General features: G+C 39.1%; 2 protein-coding genes and 2 long non-coding RNA genes across 6 annotated transcripts; all 4 read right to left on the reverse strand.

Moving 5' to 3' along the window:
* Positions 1–679: 679 nt before the first annotated feature.
* On the reverse strand, positions 680–10900 carry LOC112560573. 3 transcript variants are annotated; one of them, XM_025232499.1, is made up of 13 exons: positions 10737–10900; positions 10423–10472; positions 8171–9928; positions 7110–7686; positions 6871–6963; positions 6373–6422; positions 6020–6121; positions 5547–5779; positions 4906–4996; positions 4486–4548; positions 3959–4100; positions 3406–3458; positions 680–1569 (listed from the first exon to the last, which is right to left on the reverse strand). In XM_025232499.1, exons 5-13 carry the CDS (start codon positions 6939–6941, stop codon positions 1205–1207), a joined length of 1170 nt encoding a protein of 389 aa, XP_025088284.1. In that variant the 5' UTR covers positions 6942–6963; positions 7110–7686; positions 8171–9928; positions 10423–10472; positions 10737–10900; the 3' UTR covers positions 680–1204. The 3 variants fall into 3 exon arrangements, with proteins under 3 accessions (XP_025088284.1, XP_025088283.1, XP_025088282.1); XM_025232498.1 differs by lacking the exon at positions 7110–7686 and having other exon boundaries at positions 4489–4548; XM_025232497.1 differs by lacking the exon at positions 7110–7686.
* A 173-nt stretch (positions 10901–11073) lies between these two features.
* LOC112560442 lies at positions 11074–12162 on the reverse strand. The gene is made up of 4 exons (XR_003098533.1): positions 12089–12162; positions 11697–11932; positions 11405–11495; positions 11074–11154 (listed from the first exon to the last, which is right to left on the reverse strand). It is a non-coding gene; the product is annotated as an uncharacterized LOC112560442 (long non-coding RNA).
* A 249-nt stretch (positions 12163–12411) lies between these two features.
* On the reverse strand, positions 12412–14713 carry LOC112560363. The gene is made up of 4 exons (XR_003098509.1): positions 14288–14713; positions 13280–13366; positions 12684–12733; positions 12412–12479 (listed from the first exon to the last, which is right to left on the reverse strand). It is a non-coding gene; the product is annotated as an uncharacterized LOC112560363 (long non-coding RNA).
* A 1031-nt stretch (positions 14714–15744) lies between these two features.
* LOC112558937 (arylsulfatase B-like) lies at positions 15745–22276 on the reverse strand. Its single transcript, XM_025229706.1, is given in 14 exon segments — positions 15745–16001; positions 17384–17640; positions 17975–18033; positions 18384–18523; positions 19139–19236; positions 19385–19445; positions 19697–19798; positions 20096–20160; positions 20340–20402; positions 20405–20445; positions 20673–20776; positions 21037–21088; positions 21315–21426; positions 21690–22276. Coding segments are annotated over 14 exon segments (1485 nt in total). The 5' UTR covers positions 21847–22276; the 3' UTR covers positions 15745–15827.
* Positions 22277–24737: the final 2461 nt, after the last annotated feature.

The following is a 24737-nucleotide window of genomic DNA, read 5'->3' on the forward strand; positions in this document are numbered from 1 at the left end:
TCTGTCTGCCGGGACCCACAGTGTGGCCTCAACACCAAGCTGAAGGTGTCTGTAGGATCCTGTGTTTGACGAGGCCAGCAAGACATGAGACATGTTGACACAGCGGGGCGGTGTACACAGACCCAGTCGCCTTTGAGCAAACTCGAATCATCAGAATTCCTTCACCTCATCTTTACTGGGAGTTCACATTGTGTATTTGAACTGCGCATGTTTAGTGTCCGGTGGATGAGAAACTCTACGAATGTTGACCTCAGCTGATAAAACTTTGATGGTAATATTTATTCTCGTGAGAGGGAGTATAGTTAGAAAAGTGTTGTCGACTCCCCTATCTTAGAAGAGTATGTCGTTTACCCAACCAATAATGCCTTCCGATAAAGTTGTAGATTCCCGACATAGCTAGAAAATACAGTCTTGAAAAGAGAACAAATGCAATGCACCGCTACAGTCAATAATTTAATTACACTAAACACAAGCTGTAAGACTTCAGAACCTACACAAGTATTTCTTGTGACACTTTTGGCCAGAGGAAGTTAACAGAAGGTATTTACAGTCAGAGGTCAGGAGGGGGAGAATGGGAGCCTACGTTGGTCATCTCGTCACAAAAAAAAAAAATATATATCATGGATACATATATTTATCTAGCAACGATACAGATTAAAAAGTTCGAGACAAAAACATGTGTCTTAAAATTTTTTATTATTATTCATCTTGAATCACTTTAAATATTCTTGGAAAATGTTAATGTGTGAAAAACATAGGAATCTACAAATGGAAGAATGACAAGTCCTTCATGACTAAAAGAAAAACTTAATACTGAATATAAATTTTAGATGGAACGATGATGTTGATGCTGATGCTGATGATGATGATGATGATGATTACACGGGTTATCCCCCTCACGAGACAGAGCGAGAGACCAGGAGAGCAGTGAGAACTGGATATAACATGGCTTATGCCTGAGATCGTGTACTTCATGATATCAGCAAAATATCAAACCACATGACTATAATGAGAGTCAAGCACTTTGTTTTTGCTGCTGTTGGTCTGTTGCACTCGGTCGTACGAACTGGCATCACCAGGTGTAATATGACTGTACGCCGAATATGCATCGCCCTTCGTCGCTAGGTTTGCACCTGGGTGAGGGCCATCGAACTTCAAGGTGTTGTACTCTTCTCCTCCAGACTTGGGCACAGGTGGAGTGCGGCTATCTCCCTTTTCCCCAGGTTCCCAGCTCTGAGCAAATGAATAAGCATTGGCTTCCCTTGGCACACCTGAAGATGCTTCTTTCGGTGGTCAGAGACAGAGCCACCGGTGGGGGTAGCGTAGTTGTAGCCGTCGTTAACATCACTGAAACTTTGTGTCTGTCTTTATGAGGCAGGCTGTCCTCGTATATTGCGGTGTTACTGTTGTTGTGCTCACGTTCCTTCCTGACGACGTTCTGCAGGTAACTGAGGGACCTGACATCAGCGACATCGACTACCTCATAAGCGTGGTTGTCCTCTCCTTCACTTCGATGCATCGTTTCGTATGACCTGTGACCTCCAGCTGGATTCCTTTGTGCCGGTGTCACTGGTAGACAGAAGAAAGTCATTGATACAGCATCTGTTAGATTCTGTACAAAGAGCAACTAAAGTCTTTCTATAATACTATAGCTTATATTATTTTCCGGAGAATTGAAATAGGTATTTGTTGTGCATGTGTGTGATGGTATGTGTGTATGTGTGTGTGTGTGTATGTGTATGTGTATATGTGTGTGTTTGTATGTTTGAATCTGTTACTCTTTGTCCCTCTAGTCAGAAGCACACCATAAGACGAGGTGTTAAGCCGCTTTCCAGCTAGCAGCCGCTCATCTATTCTTCAAAGGCTTACATCTGCGACCTATCTACGCAGATACAAACTAAGTTGCTAGGATATAACTGATTCCGATCTTTACCCTTACTTTCTGATGCGTGACCGTCTGCACCTAGATGCTTTTTTTACCGTTACGGTGACGTATCCAGGCTGCAGACTGTTCTCAGAAATGAATTTTTTGCCAAGATGAAAAAAAAATCATGGCTCGACAACCTACTCAAGTCTGCACAGAATATACAGACGATATGACTGCACCTCTTTCGCAAGAATATTTCTGATTAACGCCGCCAGTTCCGGCGGAAACGGACTGGTGTGGGACGAAATGCAGACATTGCAGGCAGGAAGGAAGCAGTAAAGATTAACGGAAGCCCTGTCGCTGCAGAAAAGAAAGACCAGCGCAAGATAAGATACTTGCAGCCTCAGTCTGTTTCTTGCACATCAGCAGTTTTCCCGTCTGTCGTCTGAGAACTAATAAATACTAAATCCGGGTCAGCTCGAGACAGAAGTAGATAAGCCAGCCTGACGTCATAACGAGTCTACCTGACGTCATTTAGTGGAAGTTGACAAACGTCTTGAATCCAGTCACACACCATCTTTGTCGCCTACATTATCTCTCTAAACACACCAGGAGTATCCTTCAATGTAGGGAACTATCTCGATTTGATGGTAATGTGTTTGTAAAGGATATGTAGAGGATAAATCTTCACATTTCAAAAATATATATCTATATATATTTACAATTTTACCTTTTTCTTATAAATACACTGTAGCCAATTTGAGCACAGAAATAAAATGTTATTATTATTATTAACCGATTCCATCAGTACAGTCCAACTAGTGCTCTCTGGCCGTTCCATTGTTTCACCGACAGCTTATTAAGATATACTAAGTCTTGAAATTAACGTTAAAACGATAAGAGAGGGAAAAAATCAAATATCACATACATCAGTCGATGTGTAATAGAACCGACATCTCTGTTTCAACAAACACTGGCAAACTTAAAAGGGAAATAACCAATATACAAAAGAAACCCTGGGTCGTCAAGAGTGACGTCCCTTTATCAGTACTGGCTAGTACACGTGCCCCCAGCACTGCGGTGATGACTGACTATATATAACCTGCGTAATAAGAAGTGTTAAGCACATTAAGGACAGAAAAGAAGATTTTGCAGCAGGCTGGTACCATTTCCTGTGTGTGGGTTAAGCACCTTTAATTTTGTTTACATTGTTGAATGTAAATTATGTAATCCGCGATTAGCCTGGTTTAAAGTTAAGCCGAAAAGTTTGGAGCTGATTACGAGATAGTGATCAGGAAATATTACCCCTTGGATGTTCGCTAAAATCAGGATGAAATGGTGCATAGAGTGTACAATTATTTAAGGACATAAAATAGCAGGTCTGCATGATGTGCAATGAGCTTTTCTCTGACATATCTAGAGTTTATTCTTCTGTTTGACATATCTAGAGTTTCGGCTTCTATCTAGAGTTGTAACTTCTGTCTGACATATCTGGAGTTGTCTGTAAGATCAAGAGCTGCAACTTCTGTCTGACATACCTGGATTTCGGGAGTCATTTACCACCCGGGCTTTATTGTCATCGTTCTTATTTCTGTAAATATAAAATAACAAAACAGTCAGTGACCAGCACCTCAGTAGTTTCAAAATTTCTCTTTATGATGATCAACAATGTTTCCCTAAATGCGATGAACTCGATTAGCGTAGATCAATAGATAAAGCAAAGAAACACTTTAGGATCATCAGTACTCATTATCAACATATATTAACTTTTTTTACAATAGTGAAACAAGAACTCCGTTGAGAGGATTTATCAAATACATGTACTTCAAGATACCATACAAGGTTTTTACTTTCATTAACTTTGGGCCCAAAACTCCGGGAAAAAAGGATGGTGTCTTTTTATATAGGTTAGAACTTGTTTGCAATAATCTTTGATCAGCAAACGAAATTCTCATCTTTCTTTGTTCATAAAATTTCAGTTTTTTACAACTCAACTGACGATTAACGTCAAAAATGAATACTTCAGACATTTATACAGAATCATAAATGTTAGGTGGGAACAAAACTCTGTATTAAACTCGCACATCTCACCGACTTTCCTGCTTAACGTATTTCCGCCAATGGAAGAAGCCGACAAGGAAGATGACAATAACGACAACAAGGAAGAGTAGTGTTCCAGCGATGATACCAGAGTATCTGTCTCCAACTCTACTCCCACTGCCTGCTGTAGAGGCTAGAAATAAGTAGTTTATCATGTATAAATGGTTTATTAAGTGCACCCTCAAATGCATATCTTTTCTAATGGAAAACGTCTCCTTAGAGTTCTGGGTTCAGCTCATTTTTACCAGAAAAATATTGTTTCATATATGACTATACCTGAGTTTTTATTTATATTTGTCTGCAATGAAATAACACGACTACAAACTGAACAGTGTGTGTCAATCGTCGACATTTAAACAGACATCAAGAGACCAAACTTGCTAGGATGTACAAACAACACAGGAATCCTCCTCGGATTTAACAGTTTTTAACAGTGAGTCGTTTTATTTAAGTATTTTCTTTGATTCATAACAACTATAAACCGCTTTATAAAAGCTTTGAGAAAATTATAAACTCACTACCATCTTGTTCAACATTCCAGGCACAGATCAGAAGGATATCATCACTTCCTGAAGAACAAGCTGAAAAGATCACATTTGTAGGTTTAGTAATCAGAAATCACTTTATATACTTGTACACGGTTAAAGTAACTGAAGGCAACCACATTGCCCTGGAAATATATATATATGCATATATAAATCTAAAGCGAAGCTTGACTGTTGGTATTGTTTACTAAAATATTTAGTATTGGAGTTTAAAGTTATTGGAGCTTAAATGATTTGACGACAGGTAATGACGGTAGTAGGCAACTAGTGTGTAGACATTGCTGGAATTATCCAAGAGTTCTCTCCTAGCAAAAACATGTCTATGCTCCATCTGTTTGTCTGCCTGTCTTAAGTCTCTTTCTCGGCGTGTGTGATGATATATTTGCTGCTTACCTGGCACAGACCTACAGGGTCCCTTTACCAGACTGACATCCCAAAGTGAAACATTCTGCTTTTCATTAGGGCTCCGGGCCCTAAAACCTATCTGTGGGAAACAAAAATTGTTTTACCACTGCACAGTCAAATTATAATTGCTGCATTTATAAACAATGTAAATTATAAGTTTTTCTTGAAACTTCGTGTATAAAATGATTGTACAATACCAAAGCTGAATACGCTTACATACAGAATACGCAAATAGTATATTTTGCAACAAAAGTAGTCTTTATCTCAAGGATTCAATAAACAAAAATGAGATATTGAAAGCGTACACTTACATCAAATTATACTTTACAGTATTTCTTTTAAACTACTGATAAACTGCTCACTGCTAGTGTGATTATATTTCAAAAAACATTCCGTTGAAGGCTTGTGATTGAGGTGGTGTGGCCCATACTCAGACAGTTAAAGGGATACATAATTTATCCACCCAGCATATAATGGGTACCAGGCATACATTATGAAGGTTATAAGTGGCAGAAAGAGAGACTAGCACTTTGCCGTGTGTGTTTGCATGTCTTGGACACCTCACTATGGCTACTTGACTACTTATTTATCTGTCCACCTTTTTTAGATAGGTAAGTTCTATACGACACCTTCCCGACGCTTGGTTTGATGTTTGTCAGACGAGAGAAATTCCCTTCTCCTAATTCTTCTGGCTTGATATAAACTAATTCCTCGGATGTTGCGAGAAAGACGCTCAGTCTGCCAGGTGAGGACTGGGAGTAGTTAAACTCCAGACACATTTCCTCTTCGATATTCAATAAAGGTGAAAGCAAGACTGAGAAGGCTTCATACTTTCCATTTTTCCCTTGGGACACAGCCTGGCCTACGAACCATGAGATGTGCAATTTTGATTATAACACTCTGAGGACACACTAAACTGTAACAGCACCACACTGAACTAAAGTAGCTCAGTATTTAGTTGTACGGGTATCACTGACGATCAAGAACACGACAACGGTGAACAAAAGAGAATACAGTCTAACGTAGTGTAGTGTGATAATTGGAAGTGTAAGATAATGGTTGTAATTTAATAAGTTTTGGTACACACCAGTCCTATATTTACCTTTTACTGAGGACCAGCTTGTCGCATCTTTGTCTGTACATGTCACCGAATAGCCGCAAAAGTTTTCTCCAAACGAGCATTCTCCGGCAGAAACGTCCTCAGCTTTGGACAGAAACATGCTTAAGCTGCGTTTTGGTGGATTGATGGAGGAGGAAGAGGTCAAGAAGAAGAAGATGATGATAAAGGTTCTGCTCACAGATTATGGTGGTGTTGTTGCTGCTGTTGTTGCTGTTGCGGATGATGATGATGATGATGAGGAGGAGGAGGAGGAGGACTATACCAACAGAACTAGATTTAGAGATGATGCTTGGTGTCAATGGGAACTTAGAATTAAAAAGAGAGGTTGTCCATACCTTTATCGTCATCTCCAATGAAAAACTTGCTGTCATTGAACTCACAGGCCCTGGAAAGTATTTCAAACGAGTCACACTCAAGATTGTGTTTCCAAATCGAGTATTAATTTTATATCATGCCATGCAGTAGCTACTATATTGAACAAAGGATGATATTCAATTATTTTGTCCTTTATTTCGTATGTATCGTAATATCTTTTCTTTGCATATATGTGTGTGTGGATAGATAGATACTCGTCCTCAATTCACAAAAATTATATAATGTTTGTGAAAAATTGAACGAAGACAACCATACGGAATAAGAAAGTTTTAGCTAAATGTTGCTAGCAAAAGAATAACAAAGAAAAATACAGAATATCACATAACACTCGTCGTATACGTCTATCCAAACCAGTTTGATATTTGAAAGAAAAGACACACTTTCTAGAAATAATGTTTAAGGAAGAGATACATTATGATGGCAGAAAATAAGTATACTATAACTTACTATAAACTTACCTGTCGGCGCTACACGGGAGTCCTTCCAACAGCATCTGTATAAAAACAGCCAAGAGATAAGACCTCTGCATCTTCAAAAATGAAGAGATCTTCCTGCAACAGAGACGTTTATAGGGCTGCTATACACTAAAGAAATATAGTGAGCGGCTTGCGGAAGGTCGGAGACTAACTTTCCTTTCCTTCCGCCATCTTGAATTATCCTGTACCCGTATTTCATTTCTCGATTGTAAGGAATGTACCTGTCACCGGGTCGAGCAAACAAACAGCTCACGACAGTCTGGACATCAACACAGTGCCAGCGTGCTTCCTAACCGTAGTCGAATGTTTGAGCAAGTTTGACGAAGTTATATGTGTAGATCACAGGAAAGCGAAATTTTACCACCAACCAACAAAAGATAATTTTACAAGCACCATACCAGCAAACGGGTGCTATTCGACTCACGGTGTGGGGTTAGGATGGGGATGGGAACGACGATACAAATCGTGACCTATAGCTGCGGTCTCACATGCTTATTATATCTAGACTGGTCTTTGATTTACTGTTTGCTGTCATTGTGCCATACTATACTGTACTACTTCGCCTTCTGAGTGGAGGAGGAGAGGGGTGTGTGTTCCAGGTACATGGTGTTTGTATGACACACAGTCTTCCCTTGTTGTTGCCAGTTGAGTGTGTCCTAGAGGGCGTGACGGTGAAGGTAAACACTCGCTTCTCTATATTCCCACAACTGGGGCACTGTGATTTATATCCGCTCCTATTTATTTTATGATACACCACCAGGTGACTACCGTGTTTCGCAACTCAGGTAACATCCTTCTCTAGATGAACACAGACGAAGATAAGCACATGTGCGCACGCGCACACCAACACACACACACGGAGAGAGAGAAATGGAAGGAAGCATTGAGGAGTATACAGTAGGAAAAACCGACATGTTGATATGGATGATAAACACCTTTTTAAGCTCATCAGGATTACAGTCAAAGGTAGTCATAACAAATGTTATTTTAAACATGTATCTCTGGCCTCAATGTCACGACACTGTTTATTCAGGTGTTAACGACTGCACGATAAGAACAGCAACCTTTCATATGTCAGGCAGGTGTCAGATATTTACAGAACTGCCTAAAGCAGTGAACATCGTGTCTACAAGTTTGCAGGACTGCAGGCATGCTTCATGTAGCTACACCGAAATGTCTGAACACAGACCTGCTCTCTGATGAGACAGAAAGCGAGACGGCAGTCAGTAGGGACAGGATCAGAAGAAGGATGAGGAAAATGAGATGAAACACTGCAACTTACCTGTCATCGATCATCGCCCCGAGTAAGTTGCCGACTGAACTCTACGCTGGGTCACGCAGTCTTCGCAAGTCGGGTGTCGTGGACGTTATCTGCTTACAGCCACAGCTACGATATCCGGGTACCCGGATGGGGTAAAATAAACGGCTATCCCCCATGTGTCCCCCTTTCACCCTTTCACCCCACTCCCTCGTCTTGTGATTGTGTGGGAACCTAGTCCTACTTGAGGTCACGTGGCTGAGGCTGAATAACAAGCTGTATTTCACTCTATACAACACACACACACAGAGTGACAGCACGGTGTACAGGCAGCTGGACAAACAAGTTTCGAACTCAAGTCGACGGAAGGTTACAAGAACTGTTACCAGCTTAGCACAGCAATTTTTTCTCATGTTTTTTTAAATGTATGTTGCTTTCTGGGGTAGCACACATAAATTACAGTGTTTGTCTTGGAAAACTTTACTGTAGATAAATGAAGCACATAACAAAAAGTCATCTGATGATTTCGAAAACACTTCTGTCTGGTTCCCTTTGTTTTTCTATCTACAGTTTCTGCCAAAAAGATTTCAAAGAAAGAAGAAAGAACGGCAGTAAACATTTCAGGAGTTATTGCATGTGTAAAATACAATATTATCAATAATTTAAGGCGAACTGTGCATGAAAATGTTATTATGTATATTTAATGGAAACATCCAACGTAAATAAAATAACAAATTAAGTAATTAAAATGTACTTCTATAAACACATAATCATCGTTAAAAGTGTCTCTATGTCGTTAAGCGTGGATGTTTTCCTATTTATCTGTAATTTATTTCAATTTCACGTTACTGAGCAACAGTGCCTTAGAATAATCATGGAAATATAGTCATTAGTAACAGTTCTAGATTCACCAAAAATAAACAAGAAAAAAGTAAACACACATTCAGAAGCTCATGCCTCAGTGAGTGAACACCAGAGTTAAAGCCAGCAAAAGTAAACAATCATTTGTTTACTAGACATGAATATGTGTCACAGGTACAGCACATCTACTGCTACAGGCGGTAGTATATCCAAGCTACACAAAGTGGTGATAGTCATAGCCGATCACCATGTTGCTATCTCCCTGACGGACTCTGTCATAATCACGGTGAACGTCACCTGTCACGTGATTGTACGGTTCGGCGGTTCTCTCCCTTTGATCAGTAAAACCGCGGAGCTTTCTACTGGCGGCACGTATCAATCGTCTGTAACTGTTTTCATCGTCTCTTGACACATCACAGTCGTCAAATCTGTCTCCAATAGACGAGCCTTCACTCAGCTCCCCGCTTCTGAATCTCACAGCACCCTCCCTGGCTCCGGGGATGATGTGGTTGTACTTGTACTTGTAGTCATTGTCCACAACAGAGTTGCTTTCCCCTGGCCAGCTCGGCTTACCTCCGGGTGTGTTAACCCTCCTGTAAGTCTTCCCAGTATTGTTAGAATTTACAGAGTTAACTCCGTTATTCTTAGGGTTATTGTAGACAACTCTCGTTCCCATAGCAAGGTCCTTCCCTAGGGTGTTGTATTTTTCGTGTTTGTTATCACTGATAGAGGGTGAGGTAAGCTTGGGTAGATAACGCCTGTCACTATTGTGTAGGCGGTGGTTTACAGGTAGTCCAGTCCTAGGAATGTCCAACTGGATGCCGTTGGTGCCGGAGATAACGTGGATAGTCTTGCCATAGTCTATCGGCGGTTTGTCTTGTGATGCAACAAATGTTCCAGCCGGTGTCACACTCCTTATCTCTAAAGAAAAAAAAAATTATATAAGTATTTCGGAAAAAAAATCCAAAGCTGTTTATGTTTTTTTTTTTTTTTTACTAAGGACATAACTGTTTGCACATATTATAGTTGAGTTATGATTCCTTTGTAATGAAAAGTATTATTTTACTTTAACTCAGCAGCAACTAAAGACTATTCCATTTGAAAAAAAAAAGAGTAAAACGATACGATTTGGAAGACAGACATTAAATAAAGCTGTGGAATACATCATGAATGGTGAATGTGCTTTGAATAAAAAAATGGGTTGGCGCGCAGAACTCCACATGCACCGCCATATAAAACATAAGTCAGATACATTGGTAGATTATTTTCCTCGGTCTATCTGTGTTTCGCTCTCTTTCTGAGTAGACCACCTCTGGTTTTCTTACTATCTTTCTACTTCTCTACCCAGTCTCGGGCACGAGCTGACTCATGCTCTGGAGTCTGCCTCCATGAAGACGTAGTAATGACGTACTGACCTGCACTCTGTTGTTTCTGGTTGACTTTCGCAGCTTGATGGTTATCAGCACTGTAAGACAGAAAAAATACAATTAGTGGCTCAGTAAACAAGGCAAACAACACATCGAGAGTATTGGGCCTCGTTCAACGATACATGCATAAGTATACTCACAAGCAGTCGTGGATTCGTACATAGAAAATAAACGCATTCATGCACTATCTATATCCATAAATAAATTAGAAATTCACAAGTTAAATACTTTTTAATAACCGATTCATGAAATACACATTTATCAATGTAATAAGGGTCAGGAAAACAGATCCCCCTTCTCACCGATTCTGTCGCTGTTTGCGGCGTCTCCAAAGAAAAAATCCAAGAAGGACACCAGCAACACAACCAACAACAACCACAGGCACGACGACAGCGGCTATTAAATCAGACGTTCTTCCTCCTTGTCTTTCTGGTTCCAGCTCACCTCACAAAGTCAACAGGAGAACAGTTTATTATGTCTGACATTCTACGTATGTGGCACAGTGTTACATTTTAATGTTGTTCAGTTGTAGAGCATCTGCAGTAAGATCTTTTACAGAAAGATTGCCGCCGGTCATATTCAGTTATTTATTAATATAATTTAAAATTCATTTTAGATTCATTTCCTTTATTAGTCCTGTTCTAATTTTACCTGTTTTCGTCGAGGAAAAGGTGATTGACTGGTCAGGTGTGCTCGGTGTTTCCGTGACGGTCACATAAACTACAAAAGACAATTAGTTATTTCACTATACAGGCACATATGTAGTTATTCAGTCCTCCATCATGCTAAATCCAACACGCTAAAATATACAGACATACCCTGACTCTTGTTATTTACTTTTTGTGATTCTTGAAAGAATGTTTAGACTTCAAGAGTTATGATCCATTTTACTCAATCAAAAACGCAGAAGTGCGAGTTTTTTTTTAAACACTAATTTGTTTTCATCATAGAAAACTAATGTTATGAATACCTTGTTCGTTTTCACGTGGATATACTTGAAGCTTCACATACGTCAGGGTCACTCTGGAACCGTTATTCGCCATCCGTGCTTTGAAACCTACCTGGTTAATTCCACAAAAAGTTTTAAAAATTTATCTCAGACTCTCTTAAGTAGAATATTTTATAATAATAATTATTTAACGTGTCTAAATCGTATTAATTAAGCATATAAAGATTTAGGATGGTGTGTCCCAGTCTATATAAAGCAAAAACTGAAAGACTGGTGTAAATGTTTCCATGCCTACAAAGAATTCAAAGTCTACCTTTACGAGAGATGAATTAATGTTGAAGACCACCTGTTGGTCGGACACATCCTTATCTCTTCTGGAAGCACTTGCTGTATGTCTGTAGGTGTTGCTAGGAACACACTGAGTCTACCTGGCGACGCCTGCGAGTAGTTGAACACGAGTGACGTATTGTGTGTGACGTTCAGCAGATGGTGACATGAGGACTGAGAAGGATTCGTACAGCCCGTTACGTCCCGGACACACGGCACTACCTGAGTTAGAGGAACATAAACTGTGACATACCTGTCGTTATTTGATAATGACTGAAAATTCACCTCAATCTTTTGTATAATTAAGAATTTTGTATAACGTTCACAAAGATAAGTAAACTAAAATATAAATATTTGTTTTTATAGTAGAAACATCACCGTCTGACACAGTCCAGTTGTTGGCGTCTGCATCTGTGCAGGCCTGTGTGTAGTTACACAAGGTCTTCTCGAATTCTCCAATTACTGAGTCGTTGTAGAGGTATTTACTTAGTATAGCCAACAAATATTAGTAAGAAATACAGTGATATACGCCTTGACTTTCGACAAAAGACACATAAATTAAAATGGAATCCGAACAAATATTGGAACTCGAACATTTGAGCGAGTTGAGCCGAATGGGTTCATTGGCCCAGCGCGCCTTGCTTGCGTCATCAGTGTGAGTGCACAGTCATGAAATGTGTGCGGGCAGAAATCGCAAATTTTGTGCATGCCTGTGTGTAGTTACACAGGGTTTTCTCGAACAAGCAGTCTCCAAACGCGATGTTGTTGCCTTAGAGATAAAAAAGAACTCTCAATTGAAGAATTTAGTCTAGCCAACAAATATTAGTAAGGAAAGAACTTGTCAATGTTACTAAAGTCGGTGATATTCATATAACACCCTATAAATGAAATAAATGAAAGCAAGTAAAAGCTGCAAAAATATAATTCTAGATTTTTATTTAGTTAACAGTTTTTCAATCTGTATTGTACTCACCTTGAATGTTGCTGTCAATATAGCCAATGAAGTCATAAAAAGAGCAGGTTCTGCAGAAAAAAACAGTAAAATTTAGTTCAAACAACAAAACTTAGACAACTCAAACCAGTGTAAATGCCTTATGTGATTCTGATTTCTCTGGTTCTTCTTTGTGTGTTGTTCTTGTATCGTTGAGTGTCGCTTGATGAGGAAAAACACTTTGGTGTGATCATCTTGACTGTGCTCCTTCCTTGATCACAGGTGTTAGATGTTCTTTTCAAGAGGTTCTGAATTCTGGTTGCTCAGCTAGCATCCTGGTCACAAAGTTAACCTTTGACTGTCTGGGTGGTCAGGGTGAGCAAAATACTGCTCCTACCTTGTTCAACCGAGGTTTACATCCTACTGAGATGCTGATTTATAAAACTGCTTCGTTTGGGGAGAGCGCAGAGTGAAATGGTGGAAAGAACTAAAGACCAAAAGACTGCATCAAGAAAGTCTGCGAGAAAAGAGGCAAACATCACGAGGATAACTTCTATTAAGACTTCATGAAAGGTTTCATCTAGTGTTACACGTACTACTCAGTGCGGGAAATACAAATGTATAAACTGATATCCTACCTTTTATCTGATGAACTCCATGCAGACATTAATAAAATAATAAGCAGCAGAGAATGTTCTGGAAGTCGCTGACATGCTGACATGTTTCTGCAAGCAATTAGCTTCCCGTTAGTCGTTTAGAAATTAAAGGGTTAGAAAAAATATTAAATACACATTTCTTATTTCAAAAGTATAATTTTTTCTCCAATTCATGTTACTAGAGAGAAATGAAATTGATATGGGTGAACATAGACCTTTTGACAGCTGTAAAACAATACTTTTAGACAAAGGTGCAGTGATAAATGCAATACATATTGACAATGCATAGAAAACAAAGTGAACGTTAACAATAGCAAAAAATAATCCACGAGGCAATAGTTCTTATATATACACACACACTCATATCAATCTGTTTAATTAAAAATTTAAAAAGTAGCAAAACATCCGATAGTTTTACTTTTTTCTTTGAGCTTATCCGTCCTAGCTTTTACCAAAAACAGAAAGGTGGGAGGAAGTTTTCTCAGTAGCCAGAAATTGGAAATTTCAGTTGTACAGAGATGACACGAATGTTTTGTAGTCCCGCGTGTTTAGTGCAATGGATTTTGACTGTTTGGGTCGGTGGTTCAAAGCTCTAGCTGTCAACTCAACTCTCATGCTATCCAGAAAAAGTAAAATGCGGGGAAGCAGAATTTGCACAAACGAATACCACTTTCAGGTCTGAAACCGTACACTAGCTAGGCCACAGAGACTGCTTTTTATGACGAGATAACTTACCACAGCTTGTCTGCTCATCTGTCCTTTCCTCTATGTATCTCTCTATGTGTGTGTGTATATATATATTTGGGCCCGCGAACACAAACAAAAGCAAGCAAATATACGGTCGAAAAAAACCAAGATTGGCTTTGTATATCTACACACCACCTGTCTGCTTTCACTCAGTACTCAAAATGTTAGACTTTCTTCTTAATCATCGTCTACGAGCTTATATGAAATGATTAGTGGAGCAATGTAGAACAACATGTGACCTACCTTTTCTTGTTTTACTGTCTTCTGCTTTCCTGGTGGGCGAAGATAAGGACATGAGATGTGATATTATTTAATAAGATATGTGAGGTATGTGTGAACACGAGATAGGATGTCCGCTTTATTCAGCAGGTGACGCGGAGACAAGATGTAAAGAATCCAGTCACACAGATACCTGCGTTCAACTTCGTGTTCATCCTGGTCCTAGTTGCGAAGGGAATATGAGAAGCTGGCCGTGTAATGATAACAAATGCTGCCTGAAGCTCTATAACACACCTGCATACCATTGACCCTGGGGTGCACTCAATCGTGACTTCAGGTTAGAAATATGTGTATTTTTTCTCAGAACACATTTTCCACATGTTTGACAATGTGTAATATTCAAAAGAACTGTATACTGACTCAAGGGATGGTCAGCGAGTCTGCGTGTGCTTGTACGCTTGTATGAGACCCTAGCGTGTACAGACAGTTGTATGAAACGACGGATATACGTTCTGAAAAAAATGTTTCGTCGGGTGTCTGTAGTTGCGCAAGAGAGTGTGTGTACTTGTCTGTCGTTTGTCTTTCCTCGAGACGTCGGGAGGGTAGTAGTTGAGTGATATATGTTTTCAGTCGGTGATGGAATCCTCCAAACACGACCAAAGCAGACCTGCTTGCGGCGCTTGACTGTTGCCAGAAGAGGTTAAGGTGGTCCACGAGAATAAGAGATCGTGCTTGGTACATTTTTTTCGCATTCAAATTAAAATATTTGCAATAGTTTTATTATGGACATTTTGTAAACTTATTACGTCTGTCACAATGGAGAGTTTGGCAAACATTGCTAAGCAAGCCTGGTGCTTGTACACGATCCTGTCCAACCTCTCCTGATGCGGACATCTGTTGTAAAGCTGCCATTTTAAAAAGGATGACTCCTAAGTACTTGAAGATGTGCATATCTGTTTTGTTGTTAACCATGACTTTGCTCTGTCCTGACACCTCACTCTACACCAGTGCGACTAAGAAATCATGTATTTTGTTACAACCAGCCTGCAACAGGTGTTGTGTGCAATGACACCTGAGTCTTGCCCTCGCACCTACAGCCATAGACATCAGAGCTCGTGTGCGCTTGTGTGTGTAATTGTGTGTGTATATGTATATAGAAGAGAGCGTGTGTGTGCGTGTGAGAGAGAGAAAGAGGAGAATGTGTGTGTGTGCTCTGGTTTCTAAGACGCAGAAAGAGAATAGAAATTCACAGCTAACGGCCTTCAGTACATTCTGCTTCTGTCCTGGTAAACAGCATTTCTCCATCTCTCTGCCTGTTCTTACAAAATCTTGTGCCTTAGAGATGGAGGTCATCCTTAATGATCTTGTCTTAATTAATAAATTAGCAACAACATTTAAAAGTCTCGTGAAGGACAATTCAGATACTGCTAATGTAACTAAAGTCTTTCATTTACACATGTAGTCACATAAGTAAATGCAGAATCTCATAGTCACATAAGTAAATTTATCTCGTCACCAAAAGAAACCAACTGTCGACTAGCAATGAAAGACAAATGGTGATAGCTCAGCACCACCCAGGTGTCCAGACACCCTCCCAGTGACTGGGGTTGGACCTGGTGACGACACCGCTGTTCTGAGGATGCACGCCGCTCTCCATCCAGTGCTGCAGCCTGGCCAGCATGAACTGCAGCCGCTCGGGGTCAGAGTCCTGCCAGGTCAACACGCTCCTCGGGGTCAGCTGTGACACAGAACTATTTTTAAAAGTACTTTATTTAAATAATGAATTTTTTTTTTCATTAATGTTTTTCATTCATTTATTCATTCATTCGTGTGTTCACTCTTTCAAACATTTATTAGTTTGTTCTTTATTGTTATCAGCTCATTGTGCGTAGGAACTCACAATACAGATTACTCAAACTTTACAGCTACACTCTATTTATAAAAATGTTCATATGGTGTTGTTAAAAGTATTTCTGTTCTTTGCTCCTATTATTTACTATTACTCGTCCTGCTGTCCAAGAACCGCTTCTCGTCTTTATCGCGTTTTTTTACCACACATAGAAGTCAGTTACAGCAAAGCTTTCGTCTCATTAAAAGAAACTCTAGGTTCTATTACAGTGTCATACCCAATGTGCTCAAATTACTTTCTAGCCATGAGGAGACCCCCGGGGCTGTCAAAGTCGAGACAAGAATAAAATTACCTTAACACCGGAGTTTCGCTCTGATTGTATTTAGAGTTCTCAAACACAGTGTAATGTGTGACCTAACTTAGATGTGAGTAGTTTAAGATGTAGATTCTAAAAATACCATAGTGCAATTAATTTCAAACTTTTCTAGTTAAATAGTAGAACACTACCGAGAATAAAAGGCCTCAGAATATGTTGTAAAGATTCTTTTATTTTGCTTTAGATGATTGTCTTACTGTTCTTTCCGTTTCACACCTGTTAGTGTGAAGCTGTCCTACTAGGGAAGAACAAAACATCGCGCTGTGCTACGAGGAATAAATACAAATGGGAGAAAACTCCTGGAACGTTCAGGATTTGGTCTAGTATGGATTACTCCCCTTTAACAGCTAGACAAACTCAATTAATCAGGTACTTTGTTGTTTGACGGTAGGCACGTTTTAGTTGACCAAAGCGCCATGTTTGCAGTAGTTGCGGGTTACTCAATTCTGCATGGATTTGTACTAAATTGCTAATTACAAGAAAATTGTAATATTTTAAATCCTAATGTCTAATAAAATATGCGTTTTGGTTCTATATATAACGTAGAAATAATTTTTCGAGAAATTTTGAACTTTTCACTTAATTTCCATGTTTTGTCTCGGTTTCATACAGTTACAATCTTTATTTTGAGTTAGTAGAAGGAAAACTAAACCTAAATTCTTCAAAGTCACGAAGTAAATGTCTAAAAATTGCTCTTTAAAATTGTGCATCACAGTTGGTTGTCTTTATTAAAGGTTAATATTCAAAACATTCGATCGTGGGGTTTTCAGCCCCAAGTCACGCTTAGCCGAATGATAACAAGAGTGTGATAGTCTCATGATTTTGTGTAGTTTTTGTGTAGTGTGGCAGCATATTGAAATGTAAGCAGTGTTACTTAGAAGGTATCTCTACTTACTCCTGATGTTGTACAGCTGTGGCCTCCAGTCGTGGCTGGCCAGTGGAGCCTGACGTCTACCCACAATGCTCTGTGCGATCTCGGTGGCGGGTACCAGTCGTTCATGTTGCCGGGGGAGCCGGTAAGCAGCTTGTAGTCGCCATACCTGATGGCAGTGCTGTTGAGGATGGTGTCGATGTTGTAAACAAACTCTGTGCGGTTGCTGGGGGCGCCTTTGCTAAGCATTTCCCACTGATTTACACCATCAATAGGGCTGTCTGTGTACACAAATAACTGACATTAGTTTAGAAAATAGTATCACGATATTTGGATGAAAAAGAAAAAGAAAAACTTTTTTGTTTTACTCCGTAAAAATGGTTTAAAGAATCGTGCCATTCCTTAATGGTGTGTTTACTCAGTATGGCTAAATGTGAATGGCGTTTGTTTATTCTGTTAAAACATTCAATCAAACATCATCTTGACATTATGACTCTGTATAAAAACATAAGACTCAGATACAACATTGACGCTTCAGCCTTCACAATGGACTGACAAGTCAGCATGTAGTCAGAATATTATTCCTAAAAGATTGTGTGTAGTCAAGGTGCTCACCTGGCTGCACGCCGGCAAGGTGAAGTATTGTAGGGAACCAGTCCACCGCGTGCATCAGTCTGAAGAAAAATATTTATTTCACAAAGATTCCTCAGGCTGGCTTGAACAAATGTTTAAATCTTTCTGACACCACTAAAATTGCTGTCATTACAAAAAGAGTTAAAATACTAACTTTTTTAATTTCAACAATTACCTCTCATAATACAACTGATATAAGAACAGTCAGCTAAGAATTGTCTCAGATTTCTGTTTTGTTGCCTAAGCCATTGCTCCAGCGGACCTTCGTGTTGGTATAGCTGTCTCACTCTGTATTGATATAGATTTCTTACTGTGTTGGTATAACCTGTCTCACTTTGTTGGTATAGCCTGATTTCTTGTTCATATCTCTTCGTTAGAAAAGCTGTCTTACTCAGAGCTGGTATAACCAGACTTGTTGAGAAGAGTCTTGCTCCACACAAAGGCCGCGCCCCTGGTGCCACCCTCCCAGAAGGTAGTCTTTCCTCCTCGTAACGGCCAGTTGTTGGCAGAGTTGGCTATAGGGCCTCCGTTCTGAAGACAAATAAAAGACATCAAATATCGTATTTTAAAATTTCTTCTGAAAATATGCAAGTTTCTTAAATCTGAGAGTTGTATGACTTTATAATAAGACATTTAGTACATAATAATATCAAATCCACGATACATAATTCAAGTATAGTCAGCATGTAAGTGTAAGTAAATGCTAATAATTAAAAATTCTTAAATCCTGGGTTGTAAAAAAAAAAATTGAAAATAATTTTTTCATTGCTGCTATCCCTATAAAAAAAAACATCAAAGAGACAGAAAAATGTAGGTTAACTCATTTGAGGGACATTTATTCTGAATATTAGTAATAAACAGCTTTACAGTGATGACTACTATGGGCTCTTAATGTTTTGTTAGGGCTGCTCTTAACCGAATAAAATGTTGTCTAATTATTGACTGTTTGGCAAATTTATGTAAAGATCACAAGAAACAAAGGGTTGGGAAGAGAAAGTTAGGGGCATTAGAACCTTGATTAACACGCTCAACTGTCCAGACTGGTTTGCCAATACATTTTCTAATACAATGGGACTTTGGAGGCTTGATTCCTCTCATTTTGACCAGTTAACAACGGGTTTTAGAAGCGGATCACAAATTACACACATCAGTAGTGAAGATGACCAGTGTGTTGTTCATCAGTCCCGCCTGCTCCAGGGCTCGAGTGATGTTTCCGAAGGCCTCATCCATCATAGACACCATACCTGAAATATACCTTAGCATCATAAGTACCATACATGAAATATCCCTGAGCGTTATAAAGACGTGTTCAACGTGCTCTTCACAAAATAAGCATGGCTGCTCTTTGTTACACAATAAAACGATAGAGGCATCTATGAACAGTATACTCACCACAGTAAGTCTGTCTGTTCTGGTTGTGGATAGTATAAAGTTCCTTGAACCTCTCTGGAACCTTTAAAAAAAAATTCATTTCAAAACGAAATTATGGTCCCAGGAACTTTCCATAAGCCATCTAGTGCCTGACAACATCATGATCTCATAACTGTGGGTGGTGCGTTCCGACCATGTTGCATCAAAACACTTTTTCATGTAGAAAATGCCAAAAGTTCAGACAGTGACACGCTTTTTTCAGCACTATTACTTTGCTTAATTCAAAGAACAGGTATTACGATATTTTTAACATGACTTTGAATACTGTCGTACCTGGAGAGGGGCGTGAACCAGGTGAAAAGGCAGGTAGAGGAAGAGTGGAGAGCCAGGGTCATGGTTTCTAATCACATCTGTAGCGTGCTGAGTCAGCAAGTACTGTGGATCGCATACAGTCAATGTATTTACAATGGATCCTACCACACGGGAGAATTACGATCTACATTTGTTCCTTTCGTGAAATAATTCACACAATGTCCACTTTTTTTGCAGTTTAAGTTTCACAGTGACAAACAATAGCCTCTTACAAAACAGCTGTACTTCCACCATTAACAAGAGATGTCTTCCTATCAGAAGTTAATGAATCCATGATATGTAAATACAGTTCCTTCAGAAATGTGAATATACTGCTACTCAAAAAAAAAAAAAAAATGAACATAAAATCAGCTTCCTTACCGTAAAATGTTCATGAGAAGGGTCTTTAAATATCGAAGTATTCAGCCGCAGGTCATATCCTCCTTCTGTCAAATTCAAAATGCAAGTGAGCTTTATTTACGCATTTATTTTGACATTTTTATATGAGAATGCACATTTGAAAGGTAACACTACAATCTTGAAGGTTTGAAGAAGCAATAATGTTTTCATAATGTTGCAGCATTCCTTACATTTAATTTTTCATCTAACAGCATGTTAAACTTACGAACAGTGTGAGTATAATAGTCCTCCTGCCCGTTGTAGTAGCCAAAGAAAGAATCGAATCCCGGTAAGTCGGTGTGTAGTTCCAGTTGCACATACCCAGGTGCCACCTTGACCGAGTCACAAAAGTCAGTAAGAGTTTCACATAACAAAGCCAATTTCATGTTAAGTTTATACTGTAATAAGTACACTGCTTGCATAGTTAACAGTGAGTCTGTTTTTAGTAGCAACGTTAACTGTTATTGTCAATACTATAGTCAATACCCCCATTAGCACTTTAAGGAGAATATTGGTGTACAAGATGGTCCAGGGTGTTACACCTGCCCCGTGTACTCACTTGCCCACAATGTGTGTGCTGTAACCCGCCTTCTTCAGCAGCTGCGGCAACATGGTGAAGTTGAGAGGCACGTGGCGGGGCTGGCCCGCCATGATCACTCCGTGCTGTCAGTTGGATTAATTATGTTACTTCACTCCAGACTGTATTTATCAAAACACCAATATACACCGTCGGGACTACTTTGAGACTAAAGAGACATGACATCCTTGATTTCCCCGTGTTTGTTGTATCTTTGTCGTCGTCATCGTCATCGTCATCGTCGTCATTGTCATCATCATTATCCTTATCCATCCATCATCATCCATCATCATTATCGTCGTCGAATGGGATAATCTTTGAAAACTTTAACAAGAAAGTGGTTTACCTGAAGGCCCGTGTGGTAAGGGAAGTAACCGGTCATAAAAGAATTCCGAGATCTGAAAAACAGTTGTTTTAACTGACTTTTACCCAGCGACTTGTGCAGAAGTTTAAAAGAAAAAAAACATGAATAAGCAGCAACAGGTTTTTTGTTTCATTAATGTCTTTAATAAATTTAGGAATTTCAAGAACAATTGTCGTTGAGACTTTAACACTTGACAAAAGTAGAGTGAAATGTGTTCCCCTCTTACTGACACTCTTGTTGTAGTGAACCATTTTACTCACGGAGAGCAGAAATACTGGACGTAGGAGGAGTTCAGGATGACCCCTTCCCTGGCGTATCTCTCCAGGTTGGGTGTGATCATACCCGGGTTGTGCCAGCTCACATCATTCCACCCTAAATATTTAATGTCATTTTATCAGCTTTTCTCTTCATCTTTTTCATCTCTTCGGAAGGCAATATATTTTGCCATCTTCACCCAAAATCTACGGACAGACAGTTATATATGTATATCACCTTATCATCCTTCTCCTTTCTTTCTCTCTTTCTATCTGTTGAAATTATGGGCTTTTTTTTTTTGGAAGACCCTGATGCCAGAAAAGTGTGCATAAATTTTTTTTTTTCGGTAAGAAAAAGGAACCGTTGGGGTAAGTACATACCCAAGTCGTCTGCTACGACGAAGATTACGTTGGGTTTCGTGGCAGCCAGCACCGTGGACACTGTCTCCAGAAGCACGAAGACTAAGAATGTTGTCGTCAGGCTGGTCATCTCTGTACCTACCTTCTGACGGCTAGTAGGACTAATGTTTGCACACATGTGAACGCTACACAAACCTGTTTCAATTAAAAGCTTCGGTTGTCTGCCTAAAATGGTTGGCCACTTACAGATGATCCTTTATCTCCTTCTGTCAGTTCACATGTATATAAACGCACGCATGATCGCTCTCACGTGCGCACGCACAATGGCAGTGACGTACACATGCTGATACGAACACACCCTATCAATTCAAGAGAGATCATACAATTCATGGAATATCAGAAATGGTCACAGACGTGAGTTTTGATTGTGAAAATACTGAGAAAAACTTTCACCTCTCGTAAATCCTCGTAATAATTCTCTACCTATAGTAACAAAGATAGTTTGCGTCTTTTGTATTAAGGACTTTTTATTTTTAACTGAAATCATCCAAGGAAAGGAACAATTTCATGCTTTGATTTAGTTATTGTTTCCCTTTTACCTTTTGAGATTGTATTCCTTCTTATAGGGGAGATAATCTATAACATTGTACTTACTCGTTAAATAGACCTCAAGAGTTCCCTTTCAGAGTTTCATTTACGAAACATTCGTTGGAGACTAGAATAATTACACGAGATATATTTTACTGTCATTGTTGTTTATTATTATTAATAGTTTAAAACTTGCTTAAACATTCATGTCTAGTTACAGAGACCATTGTCAGACCTTTAACACCGATCATTTTATGGGAAACACCTCTTGGTTGATGGTCACTGAATGTGTGCAGAGAACTAAAAATATTTCTTGCTAATCCACAAAACAAACATGAACAGAAAACCAGATTTCTCTAGCACTAAAGCCTTGTCAGTCCTATTTACTTACATTAATAAAGCAATGTTTGCTAACCCAATACACATTGGTTAAGTGGAGGCAACAGGTACAGCTGTTGTAACCCGATCATGTGACACAAAGTTCAAATCAAAGTTTGAGGAATCTTACTCCTGCTGACTGAAGTTGGGTTGGGAGATGAATAGTTTCAGTCAACCAGGTTTGAAAAAAAAGCCCAACATATGATGCGATGTTGTGATTTGATATGAGCGAAACCCTTCTTTCTCATTTCCTTCCTGATACCCCGACAGCCATCCCACAAATGCCTTTGCCACCCCCACAAAGACGGATTTCTGACAAAAGAGATGAGTTAGCCTTTCTTGGAACTTGGATGTTTAGAGGAAAAAGACCTTAATGAAGTGTAAAGATCCCGTCTCTTAAATTAGAAAATGAGATAGAGAGAGAATCAGCCAGAGTTCAGATGTCCACAGCTTGTGTGGTCTAGACAGTAATCCACCCGACTGAGCAGAGTGCGAGAAATAACAACACGTGTCTTGAATTCATGAGTTCTAAATAATGTCCTGTTGACAACCGACTTTTACCATGCTTGAGCTGACAAGGTCCTCACCTAAAGTGCACGAAACTTGAAGCATTCATTTCTTTATTATCATCGACTTATCCGCAGCAACATGGTTATGCTAATATCCAGGTGTGTTTGTTGTGTACATAGTCTGATAATGTGAACTTAATTTGTATGATTATTACCAAAGGTGTCAATGCGCACAAATAAATAAATAGGAAAATGGACATGGTATTTGCTTTTATTATTGTTGGAATATTGTGAAGTTCAAAGTTTATTTCATGTGATGGTTTCTGATCATACAGCAATAATAAAGTGGAGCAGGAATAAGGAAACACATTTATTGGGGTTTTTTCTTCGCGCCCAATAGAAGTGTGTCCGGATGACCTCGTTGCAACTTCTCTTGACTCAGTGTCAATGACAGTCAATTATTGCCATTTAAATTAGGAAATTGATCTGTTTAAATAAAAAAACAAGGAACTTTCCTCGTTTCGTTTTCCTTCTTTTCATATGAAGAGCTTTATAGAACAATGCGTCACTCTTCATTAATATATATATATCTATTTTAGTTAGTCTTCATCTATTTTGGTTAACAAGCTTATTTATGTTCTGAAAGAAACACGTCTGCTGTCCTGTTCAAACATGGAGGTGCTATCTATCGCTGCTTGCCTGTTGCTGTGGGTATTAAGGACAACTAATTACCTATCCACAGCCTGACAAAGGATCCTCCTCGGAATTGCGATTGCTTTAGCCACAAAAACACGTTTTTGTTATTGTCATAGCAGCGGTGGTGTAAAATAAACATGACAGCAGAGGAAAGCTGATACCCGATGTCCCGTTTTGGGGACTCTAACCTGGTTAATCCAGAAACCCAACATTGTACTTGGCTTCTTAGAATAAACATTTCATATTTTTATGGAAAAAATTGTTTCATTTTTGCACGGGCTCTTTCTGGACGTTTTGTAGAAACAGGTTTGCCTGGCAGTGTCGAGGAAAGCTGAACACAAGACGCATTGTGTGTGTACGTGTGTGTGTGTATGTAAACTTATATTTGGAAAACAGTAAAGTTTTCATTGAATCTTTTACAAGATCTTGCCATTTGTTTTATCCTTTTCCCAAAATAAGGTAAAAAAATAACTTCACGCCATTGAAAGTCACAAAAGAATGTAATGTAAGTTATTAATGCAAATGTGTACTTTTGTAGAATAATTCTAGCACCTAACGGTAGTCTTTCAAAACAACAATCAAACATCGACGTCAACTACAAACCACAGCCATCTGCTACAACAGCTTTGTTTGATTTCGAGGCAGAAAGCACAGTGGACATCATCATCGAAACAGAGACTAAGCATCAGTATTCAACATTGGTTATATCTCTGTGTGTGTCGATCTATATGTGTTGAAGATGCTAAAAAACGTATCAAGAAATGCGATTTTTTGATAAAAAAAGTTTGTAGTAAGCCTTTGAACTAACGGAATGAGCATCTACTTACATATCAGATTATTTTTCTTCCCTGTCAAGTTCGCACACTCACACGTACGCATGACATACGGACACACGGCC

This window comes from Pomacea canaliculata, linkage group LG3, assembly GCF_003073045.1.
Source record: "Pomacea canaliculata isolate SZHN2017 linkage group LG3, ASM307304v1, whole genome shotgun sequence".
NCBI lineage: Eukaryota > Metazoa > Mollusca > Gastropoda > Architaenioglossa > Ampullariidae > Pomacea > Pomacea canaliculata.

What these genes read in the sequence shown, in the direction of transcription:
- LOC112560573 (XM_025232497.1), bottom strand. An exon ending in TACGTTAAGCAGGAAAGTCG is followed by an intron (nt 3,459 to 3,958) that starts GTGAGATGTGCG and finishes TTATATTTACAG; the next exon opens with AAATAAGAACGATGACAATA. An exon ending in AAATGACTCCCGAAATCCAG is followed by an intron (nt 1,570 to 3,405) that starts GTATGTCAGACA and finishes TCTGTCTACCAG; the next exon opens with TGACACCGGCACAAAGGAAT.